Raw genomic sequence first — 10,548 nt, forward strand, 5'->3', positions numbered from 1 at the left:
GCTTCGTATTTCTTTTTCTTCTTTTTACCTCTTCTGGGTACAGATCGCTCTCATGGTAGCGCGGCATGTGCTCCGTGAGACCAATCGTCTTGAAGCCGACCGAAATGGCGTGCTTGATAATGTCCTCGAGCTGGTCTACAGCGTGGCTGCAAAACTGGCCCGAGTGGGAGTGCATTGTAAACGCCATGGCTGCGGGACAAAAGTGCTCCCTGGCTGTGATTTCAAGCCCCGGAGGATCGGTTAGAATGATGCTGCGAATAAAGATGTATCTGTATTTTTGGGTCAAGAAAAGGACGCGGTGAAGCTTGATGTGATGATGAATCGGAATCGGCGCCGATAATTTTCACGTGGTGGATTCCGGTGACGTGAATCGACCAATGTGGAAATTTTTCTGCCCGTTGCCGGAGCGGGCGCCGTTCGCGGGACGTGGGGGCGCGTAGGAACGCACTGAGGAACCAGGATGGTGCAGAAGAGTTTGAAAAAATGTTCCATACGAGCCAATGAGGAGATGGATGATAGCTACTGGTCGGAATAGGCGAGATGAATTGCATCTTGTGGTTTTGGGGTGTCCCCTTGAACGAGGCTGGCTGTGTAATCGAGTAATGCCCTGATCTCGAGTTTTTTGCTGAGTGGTGACTGGTGACTCGGGATACATCGAAGAGAACCCACAGGGCTGGCCACGGTGGGCCACGGCGGGCCACAGCACAAAGTACCGTCTATCCCCTGTACAGAAGCTGTACAGTGGCTACAGCAGCCGTATAGGTAGTAGCTACAGCAGCCGTGCAGTGGCTACAGCAGCCGTATAGCGGCCAGTACAGCGGCCGTACAGTGGCTACAGCAGCCGTACAGTGGCTACAGCAGCCATACAGCAGCCGTACAGTGGCCAGTACAGCGGCCGTATAACACCTTGAGAGTCCTAAGTTACCAGATTTGTGAGGAGTACAGGTGACTCGTAAAAGGGTAGAGAAATAGCTCTTTTTATCTATATAAGACGCTTTTTTGTGCCCTTATTAGAAAAGGTACTTCGTTAACCAGGGTTAGATTATGGCTAACTAGGGGGTTTAAGCAGGGCAGTTAAAGTTATGTATTTTTATAAAGAAATATGAAGAAATATGAAGAAAACTAGGTTGTGTCACTAGTCACCACGAGTCATCTGTCACCAAAAAACTCAAGATCAGGGCATAACTGAAGAATGCGGTCTGACAATACGCGCCAAAGATGATTCGAGGCTTGTTGATGTCTGGTCACGACCAGGATTTAATAATTCTCTTGAAATAACGTTGATGCGACTTGTGCTGATTTTCCCCAGTGAATCTCTCCTGAGGGATGTGGATTAGGTCGCTACACTGTATGTTCTGTAAGTGATTAGGAAATGATGAATAAAAATCAATGCACTTGGACAGAAAAAAAAGTCATGACCATTCTTAATTGAGAACTTGATATAGTGTACTTCCGAAGTGCTCTGTTCAAGACAACATGGCAGACCGGGGAAATTATCACCTACATTAGCAGTTACCAGTCTGCGGAGCCGCGAGCAAGCAACGTCGTGCTCCGGTTATACACTTTTCCGCGGACTCGATGAGGTGCGTCCGCGGACGGTAACTCTACCAAGTTTATAGCCAGACAGACGATCAAGTATAGTCATCTTGGTCATTGCCATGGCTAGTTTTCAATCAATTCAATTCGACACGGCACATTTGTTAGAATGGGCAAATGGATCAACAAGTTGGTCGACGGTTTTTGACAATAAATTGGTAGACCATTCAGAATTAATTTTACAGGACGTGTCCCTGCTAATTGTTCCTAAAAACAACAGAATATTTTCTGATTCCATAAGCCGAATAGAGAAAAAAAAAAAAAAAAAAACAAATGTGATGGCCAAGTAGCCTAGTAAAATCGTTGCAAGACACCGACCGGATCGCAGGACCATCATCCCATGCAGCCGCTAGTTCCGGGGGGCAACCTCCACCCCCGCATTCTCGTATAAGAAAGATCTCGGGCGCCTCGGCAGCTTTTTTCACTTACACCAATCCCCGTTCAAACACCCTTTTTTTTTTTCTTCTTGTTTTTTTTTTTTTCAAATCCAGAACGTCTCTCCAAGCGTCACAAATGGCAGCCCGCGAAAAAACCCCCGCCTACGTCCTCGGCGTCGGCATGACGGAATTCATCAAGCCGCGCAACCTGCGCGACTACCCGGAGCTGGGCTACGAGGCGGGCATCAAGGCCATGCTCGACGCGCAAATCAACTACGACGACGTGCAGACGGGCATCGCCTGCTTCAACTACGGCGACTCGACGTGCGGTCAGCGCGTCTTTTACCAGTTTGGCATGACTTCCATTCCCATCATCAACACGGGCAACGCCTGCGCCACGGGCTCCGCGGGCCTGTACCTCGCCCGCACAATGGTCCGCAGCGGCGCGCTCGACTGCGTGCTCGTCGTCGGGTTTGAAAAGATGGAGCCGGGCCACATCAAGGACAAGTGGACGGACAGGGCCAAGCCGACGCAGCTGAGCCGCCAGATGATGGAGGACATGTGCGGCACGGCGCCGGGACCGCTGAATGCGCAGTATTTTGGAAATGCGGCGAGGGAGTACATGGAAAAGTGCGTTGTTGTTGATTACACCTTAGTCATCCCCCCCCCTCAAAATTGCAGGAATATATATCGCTAATGGTAAACTTTTTTGAAAAGATACGGAGCCAAGGCGGAAGACTTTGCCGAAATCGCCCGCATCAGCCACAAGCATTCCCAGCGCAACCCGTACGCGCAGTTCCGCCAAGAGTACTCGCTGCAACAAGTCCTCGACTCGACCATGATCTACCCGCCCCTGACCAAGCTGCAGTGCAGCCCCACGAGCGACGGCGCCGGGGCCGCCGTCGTCGTCTCGCAGCGCTTCCTCGACGCGCGGCCGCACCTCCGCGGCCAGGCCGTGCTCATGGCCGGGCAGCAGTTCACCACCGACTCTGACCGCCTGTACTCGCGCAGCGCCATCCAGCTCATCGGCTACGACATGACGCGCCGCGCCGTCGCGGCCGCCCTGCGCGAGGCGCAGACGTCGCTCGACGACGTCAAAGTCTGCGAGCTGCACGACTGCTTCTCGGCCAACGAGCTCATCTTGCTCGAGAGTCTCGGCTTCAGCGACGTCGGCCGCGCGCACGAACTTGTGCGGCGCGGCGATATCACGTACGGCGGGCGCGTCGTCGTCAACCCTTCGGGCGGGCTCATCTCAAAGGGCCACCCGCTCGGCGCCACGGGCCTCGCGCAGTGCGCCGAGCTCGTGTGGCAGCTGCGCGGCTGGGCCAACAACCGGCTCGTCGAGGACATTGACGTTGCGCTGCAGCATAACCTGGGGCTGGGCGGCGCGACTGTCGTGACGGTGTATAAGCGCGCGGATGGGGCCAAGAATGCGCGGGTCGGCAGCGAGGAGATTGCAAAGAGCAGCTGGCTGGGGTATAATCCGGCCGTGGAGGCGCGTGGGTTTAGAGAGGCGGATGCGGCGAGGGCGAGGAGCCGTACGGCGAGGAGCGAGTTTGCGCTGTCGGATACGCAAAAGAAGATTGAGGCACGTTTGTAGACCAGCCTTGATGTAGTATAGTTGATGTATGAGCCCGAATTGGAGTTGTTCTTGCCAACGAAACGTATCTTCGTGTCCACTACAGACGAGACTGGATCTTGGGACAGTCAAAATACACCCTCCTTGGTGCATGTTGCGACAAGCCCACGTACACTACAGATGAGACTCTGGATCTTGGGACAGTCCAAGTAAAACCTCTTGGATGCATGTTGTGACAAGCCCAAGTCCACTTGGATCTTGGGACAATCTAAATAAAATCTCTTAAATGCATGCTGCGACAAGACTAAGTCCACTACAGACGAGGCTCTGCATCTTGAGACAGTCTAAATAAAATCTCTTGAATGCATGCTGCCACTACAGATGAGACTCTGCATCCTGAGACAGTCTAAATAATCCCTCTTGAATGCATGTTGCCACAAGAACCCCGTCCGCCGTCCATATCCTCTCCAATACCAGCCCTCTGTCCTGCCCTGCCCAGGGCGTTTCCATTTCCATCACCATCCAGTCGTCTGCCCTGACCTCGTCCTGGTTGTGGAAGAAAATGGCATGATCCAGACTGACCATCATGTCAATCTTGGGCGGCGACGACGCCTTGCTCGTGTCCTTTGTCGTCTCTGCGCCGCCTTTGCCTGTACGATTACTGGCCTCTGCGTCCGCCAGCTCTTCCTCGGCGAGCATCTTGAAGCGATCCGTCGCCACCTCTTGCTGGCCCTCGTCCAGCTTGCGCACCACATTCTCCACGAGGCCTTTATTGCTGAACCGGTGCGCCTTGTGCACGCGCGGCACAGTGCCTAAAAAGTAATTGTCCGTCATGTACGCCAGGGCCGCCTGGTGCAGCGCCACATCTCCTCCCAGCCCTCGTGTCCGCTGCGTCATCGTCGTTGTTGTCGTTGTCGACGACGACGAAGTCAATGGTGGAAGCTTGGCCCTCGTCATTTGCACAATGCGCTGCAGCTCCGGGCGCTGATGCCCGTCGTCGTTGTCGTCGTCCTGTTTCCCCCGTCGTACGCGAATCGACTCAAATGGACAGTCGGCATCGACCCGGCTCGTCGACGAGAGCGCCACCGACGCGCCGCCGCTGCGGATCGAGGCCACCGTCGCCGGGGACACGGGCGACGCCGGCTGGTGCTGCAGCATGCGCGGACCGCGGCCTGCGGTGCGGCCAAAGTTGAGCATGGCGGAAAAGACGCACTTGCCGCCACGGGACTGCTGCTGCTGCATGCAGCGCACCGACCGCGTCGCGATGCTTTTGCCGTCGCGCAGCCGCTCGACGTGCGAGTAGAGCGGCTCGTCGGGCTTGACGGCGAGGAAGAAGTGGCAGTGCATCGTGTCGGCGACGAAGCCGGCGGGCACCGTGGCTTGCGCGGCGGACAGGGCTTGCGCCAGGACGGCGCCGCCGAAAGCGCCCCGGCCCCAGAGCGGCTTGTACAGGGGCGCCTTGTTGACAAAGACGTCGGGGCCTTGGTCGGGGGCGGCATGGCAGGCTACAGCGGCTTCCATTGTGTTTGGTGCCGGCGATGAAGCCGAATGAGATGTGGGATGGAACAAGGGAGGTGGATCGGGGCAACTAGGTCGTAATGGGTGACCTTTACATAGGCTGATGCCAGGTCCGTGTGACGCGTAGACGGGATAAAATATCGAGAGATATTCCCGAGTCTTTTGCCAATGGCTAGTCAAACAAGTATGCAATTGGAGTTGTCGTAATTTAGTTCATCGCAGCCTGCCGAGGCTCGGCAATTGGCGTCCGTCCGTGGTGGACACCATCGCGCCGTTCCTGACGTCCGCGGAAAAAAGATGCGCAGTATCAATTTTGGGTTCATCAACTCGGCTGGGAAAAAGAGTCAATATGATGCCAATGTATCGGTTAAGAAGCACCAGACGAATTCAATGTGAATATTTATAGAATGAGGTGAAGATTACTGCCATGATCAGTCTCGATTTTCCGAGAGCATCTCAACCAGGTCAAGATCGGCGTACAACAGCAGAATAACGTGAATATTGTCTCTTTGAAAATTTTACTTGTTCGTTTTTTATCTTTAAAAATCAAGTCTCGTCTTCCTTTGTAATGCTGCTAATTTGGTCGAGTTGCGCGTTCATGGCATCTTGAATCCTTTGACACCAAAATTGGCCAAATTCGCAGCCCATGTGATAATGACTAACAATAGCCACCAATTTCGAATAAAACTCACCAAGGCTTTCTTTTATGCTAGATAACTCTGGCGACGGCCACAAGCCAGCCGCACCGAGTGACGATTCCATCATGGCGCGCATCGCCTGTCGGCAGCGCTGGGGGCCGCCTCGCGCCGCAAAACGAGACCACCTCGAACACTGCTCCAGGAGAACAAGTTTTGCAAGCATGTCGGCTGTCGTGTCAAGGAGAGCCTGTAAAGACGCTGTTCGGATGTCGCACAGGCGAGCTGAAGAAAAGGTTAGACCGCACAGCAACTCGGACGGCTGGGAAAAGGGAAATGTTTCACCCATTACACTTGTTGCTCTTGCGCTGCTCCAAAGACGATTACCGTTGGTAAACTCACACGCGTCTAGCTCAACGGTCACTCTGTGCGCCATTGTGCGAAAGTTGTCGCTGAAGCCAAGCTCCCAAAACACCCATAGCACCATGGCCATGTCGTCCCTGCGCACGGTACCCTCCACACCAGCTATCCACGACTCAACCCAAGGGCCAAGTATCGAGGTACACTGGTAGCGGGACGTCAAAATGGACAGGTTGTACATTTGCTTGATGCTGAGTGTGCGAGGAACGGCGAGGAAATGCGCGTGGGCAATGTTGAACAAGATCGTCAAGGAGTCGTCATCGTTGCCATTGAGCTCAAGTATAACACGGCGACGATTGCATCGGTCTTGGGTATCTGGAACGGAATCTTGACGCGTCTGGGACCGTAGAACTGGTGACATTCGAGCCAAGGCGCGGGAACAAACAACGTAGCGACTCGTGTCGCCGCTCACCTGAACCTCAATGTCGCCATGATTGTCGAAAATAACGGTACTCTCACATATGGACATGGTGAATTCGTTTGATTGCCACAACTGCGCCCGACTGCGGACATTTTTTTTAAAATATAAGTCTATTTTCTCCTAGCGACCAGAGAGCTCCATTTCGGGCCCGTCGGCGAAGCGATAACAACGCCAACAACCTTGGCAGCAAAGCTTCAAGTTGGCAAGTCTCAGATTGAAAAAAATCACTGCCCGTTCTTTTTCGTATCCGTTTCTGTCTTGAGCATTTGAATTTTGCCCAAATACGGCTGTGGCTATGATTCTGGGGCAGACTAGGGAGAAATGGCCCCCAGACCCTCTGTGGGACAACACAGCCACCCTTTGGATAAAAATAGGCGCTGGGGGCCGTTATGCCATGACACCAGCTATTTTACTGTCAAGACTTGTAAATAAAAGTACGTAAATACATGGTCTATCAACAAGCTTGTTGTGCGTGCTGCACAGAGTTGTGGAAACTCTCATGGCTTCGAAATGTTTGCCGACAGGATAATATTCGACGAGGACGGCGATGCCCAACTCTGTGTTGGTTCCGCTTACAGCAATCCGCCTGCGATTTTCATCGCCTGCTCCCGCGCTCTATCGCGCGCTTCGCCCGTCTTTGACGAGATATTACACGGTACCCGCGCCCAACAGGGAAAAGACGCCGTCATCATCGACCTTGCCCACGACAAGCCGGCGTCCTTGGCGCTCTTGCTGTTCGCCGTGCACTCCCGGTTCGACCACGTGCCGGCCTGTCTACCCATTGATGCCTTGTACGACTTGACAGTGGTTGCGCAAAAGTATGGCGCGACGGCTGCGTTAAGGCCGTGGACGGGCAAGTGGACGCAGGCCGTGGCTGTTGAGCTCGAGGGCGAGGACGACAAGCTGCCCAAGGCCATGAGCATTTACTGGGCGCTGGGGTGTCGCGCAGGCTTCTTCAGCACAGCGGCGCGGTTCGCAGAGTGTGCCCCGGATCTTGGGACGACGACGGATTTGGCGGATTTGCAAATACCGCCCGACACCGTCGGTGAGTAGCCATATAGAATGAATGGTTTAAAGCAGGCAAACCCAAGCTGACGGCTTGGGCAGAACACATTATAGCAATCAGACGGCAGACTATTGATTTGCTTTGCAATGTGTTTCGGGACATGATTCGGCATCTCTTGATTGTGGATGAAGGCCCGCGTTGGTGCCACCATGCGACGTGGTTTGGCCACCACCGGTGCGAATCCATGATTCTCGGGTCCATCATGTCAGGTCTCTCTCGCGTGAAGCTCTGGCCGTTGCCAGACGCAAAAGATGCATCATGTAGCGTTTTGAAGCTTTACGAAAAGTTGGATAGTGTTGTCGTGCACGACATTGGGAAAGAGACAGAGAATGGTGCTGATCACCAAGTTTGCAATCCGAGCCAACACCTCAAAAGCGCCATGAAGAACATTATGGACGGCATTCCAGGGCGTCTTTCGAAATTAATCGTGTTCAAAACAGGGCAATTAGATTTATCAAAGTAACTTGTGTCGTCTTGTACCTCTTGATACCAATTCCTCCCGAGTAGCCACCAAGATATAGACATTTGTGTTGGCCAACAAAGTTGCCAAAAGCAAGCTGTGGGGGCCTCGCAGGAACACAATAATAGAGTACATTTACTATTATAAGAGGAGCGGTAACAGCACTAATACACGTGGCGCCTTTCACCATCCTCTTTAGCCCAATCGAGTTTCCATCATCAGGACTGGAGGAGCATTAGCCTTGCTGGGCCAAGGCGGTGATTATGACGTAGCAATCTACGAAAAAAGGAAATGTCTCTGATTCATAAGCCACATGCCCGCCAATGCCCGCCTTTACCATCTTTCAGGGGTTGTGGTGGCGTCAGCCAAGAAGCAAGGCTAAAAATAGACACGAAAGTGGACCTCGCCAGGAACCACCCGAGAGTGGTACAGCGAAGTGTATTGGCTTTCTAGTTTTCTGTAGTACATAAGCTTAAGTAGTGCATAGTCTTTGTACTACACGATGAATATGGATCGTCATTTTGACTGTATACAAGTGACAACCAAATGGCGAGAACGGAAAGTGGCTTCATTGCAGTAGACCGCCGCGGCGATGTTACGCTCCAAGTTGGACGCGATTGCGAAACCAAAGACAATTTCTGGCAGCCTGCCGAATTTCTCGTCTGCTCTCGCACACTAGCCCGAGCATCCCCCGTCTTTGACCGCATGCTGTACGGGCCCTACATCGAGGCCATGGGCAACAAGACTGACGCGACCGGCTGGACCGTCGCGCTGCCCGAAGACAAGCCCGCCCCGATGCAAGTCTTTCTCAACATTGCGCATGCCAACTTTGTCCTGGTGCCTCTCATTCTATCCGTGGATAGTCTGTACGACCTGTCCGTGCTGACAAACTACTACGACGCGACGCCGCTGCTTTTACCGTGGATCGGGGCCTGGATGGCATCGCTGGCGGAGATTTCACAAGACGCCAACGAGATTCAGTACAAGATGCTCTGGATCGCATGGGAGTTTGGGAGAAAGGAGGAGTTTGGCGCGATTGCGCACCGGATGCTGATGGAACAGCCGGAGCAGTGCGAAGAGGCGGCGGGGGATCAAGTGCAAGTTCCCCATGTCCTCGGTAAGACAGGCGCAATACCCTTGGGGGGACAAAAGCTTCCTTTGATAATCCCCCCCCCCTTTTTTTTTTGAGCGCTAACATTTGGCTTTGTAGACGAAATTGAGTCTATTCGAGCCCAAACTATAAGCAAGTTGCTACACATTGTCGGTGATGTAGCCAAGAAACTCACAGTCGGAGATCAACGTCCGAGATGGTGTCGTTACGCAACCCACGTGGGACACCACCAGTGCGAGCTCATGTCACTAGGATCAATGACTTTTTGTCTTGCGAGGGCTGGTTTGTGGCCTCTTCCCGAGGCTGCTCAAGTCAAGCTCAGCTTGAGCGACCTCTACCGCATCTTGACCAACCTGGTCATTCACGACATTGGAGCGACGGCGGACGCGCCAGAGACGGATCATAGGTTTTGCAACCCACGTCGGATGCTAATGGACCGGGTTGATCAGATCATGCGGGGCATACCTAGCCCGTTGACAGAGTTTCATGTCCGTCATTTGGAGAAGCAAGCAAAGAGGCTGCGTCAGGGTCAGGGGTCGACAAAGTGACGGGACAGATGGCCTGCTACAACCAACAGAGTCAATATATACTAGAGACCTACAAGTAGTTCCATCTTCTTTAGGTAGATGAGGACATGTGCTAGAGTAGCTAGAGACTCTAGTAATATCAGAAATGCTATGATCTATGTTAGCAAGCGGTTTTGACTATCAGCGCGAAACGACATATGCGGAATACACACGATTTTACCATTGAGAAGAGAGAATGGCCAGAACATTATTCATAAAGCATAAAGCGAGTCACTTGAAATGTCATGCGGATGTTGTTTAAGGTAGATTACTGAAATGCATCAACGAGGTTACAACATTTCCATGACACACATAGCCCAGCCTCAACGAGAGACTCTTAATTTGCTATCGAAATGAGCTTGACTATTGAAAAAAATAAATACTCTGTTGGGATACTGCTACCTCTGCAAAAAGTATTACGATTTCCTATTGCCACCTAGGTCACTGATGCTTGCCTGCTCTTAACAGAAGTCAGCTTATGTTTGAATGAATGAGCGACTTGATCTTGACAATACCTGTCATCTTATGATGAAGCCTAATAGCCTCCACAATCCCCACCGCCGCGAAGGCAACACTCTTTGCTGAGACAATTGGCGGGACAATCTTCCGTCCTGTCACACTGGATCTCGGTGCCTCTACAGGTCCAGCCCCCCTTGTAGACGCACTTGCATTTCCATCCCTCCGCGGGAGCTTTGCTAATGATGCAGCCGCCGGAGTGATAATTGCAGTCACAGGCTGAAACAAATAAGATCCCCCCAAAAAATTAGTCACGGAACGTTGGTGGAACAGGCTAAGATTT

The 10,548-nt window shown here is 52.8% G+C and overlaps 6 protein-coding genes across 6 annotated transcripts in view; 3 read left to right on the top strand and 3 right to left on the bottom strand.

The window, feature by feature from the left end:
- The window catches only part of BBA_07566 (histidinol phosphate phosphatase HisJ family protein), a gene marked incomplete at both ends in the record, with an annotated part of 1,279 nt that extends 1,092 nt beyond the window's left edge, over positions 1 to 187 (bottom strand). Inside the window, one exon of the mRNA XM_008602663.1 lies at positions 29 to 187. Coding sequence (XP_008600885.1) covers positions 29 to 187 — 159 coding nt within the window. The remainder of the gene's footprint in view (positions 1 to 28) is intronic.
- Positions 188 to 2,109: 1,922 nt separating this feature from the next.
- BBA_07567 (nonspecific lipid-transfer protein) lies at positions 2,110 to 3,573 on the top strand (the record flags this gene model as incomplete). Its single annotated transcript, XM_008602664.1, has 2 exons — positions 2,110 to 2,591; positions 2,691 to 3,573. 2 exons carry the CDS (start codon positions 2,110 to 2,112, stop codon positions 3,571 to 3,573), a joined length of 1,365 nt encoding a protein of 454 aa, XP_008600886.1.
- A 354-nt stretch (positions 3,574 to 3,927) lies between these two features.
- On the bottom strand, positions 3,928 to 5,073 carry BBA_07568 (acyl-CoA thioesterase II; the record flags this gene model as incomplete). The annotated part of the gene is made up of 1 exon (XM_008602665.1): positions 3,928 to 5,073. The coding sequence occupies one exon, from the start codon at positions 5,071 to 5,073 to the stop codon at positions 3,928 to 3,930; it is 1,146 nt and encodes a 381-aa protein (XP_008600887.1).
- Positions 5,074 to 5,831: 758 nt separating this feature from the next.
- On the bottom strand, positions 5,832 to 6,594 carry BBA_07569 (nuclear pore protein; the record flags this gene model as incomplete). The annotated part of the gene is made up of 2 exons (XM_008602666.1): positions 5,832 to 5,990; positions 6,058 to 6,594. The coding sequence occupies 2 exons, from the start codon at positions 6,592 to 6,594 to the stop codon at positions 5,832 to 5,834; spliced, it is 696 nt and encodes a 231-aa protein (XP_008600888.1).
- A 462-nt stretch (positions 6,595 to 7,056) lies between these two features.
- Positions 7,057 to 7,599, top strand: BBA_07570 (nuclear pore protein; the record flags this gene model as incomplete). Its single annotated transcript, XM_008602667.1, has 1 exon — positions 7,057 to 7,599. The coding sequence occupies one exon, from the start codon at positions 7,057 to 7,059 to the stop codon at positions 7,597 to 7,599; it is 543 nt and encodes a 180-aa protein (XP_008600889.1).
- Positions 7,600 to 8,618: 1,019 nt separating this feature from the next.
- On the top strand, positions 8,619 to 9,731 carry BBA_07571 (nuclear pore protein; the record flags this gene model as incomplete). Its single annotated transcript, XM_008602668.1, has 2 exons — positions 8,619 to 9,189; positions 9,283 to 9,731. 2 exons carry the CDS (start codon positions 8,619 to 8,621, stop codon positions 9,729 to 9,731), a joined length of 1,020 nt encoding a protein of 339 aa, XP_008600890.1.
- Between the last annotated feature and the right edge of the window lie 817 nt (positions 9,732 to 10,548).

Source organism: Beauveria bassiana (genome assembly GCF_000280675.1).
Source record: "Beauveria bassiana ARSEF 2860 unplaced genomic scaffold BBA_S00026, whole genome shotgun sequence".
Lineage (NCBI taxonomy): Eukaryota > Fungi > Ascomycota > Sordariomycetes > Hypocreales > Cordycipitaceae > Beauveria > Beauveria bassiana.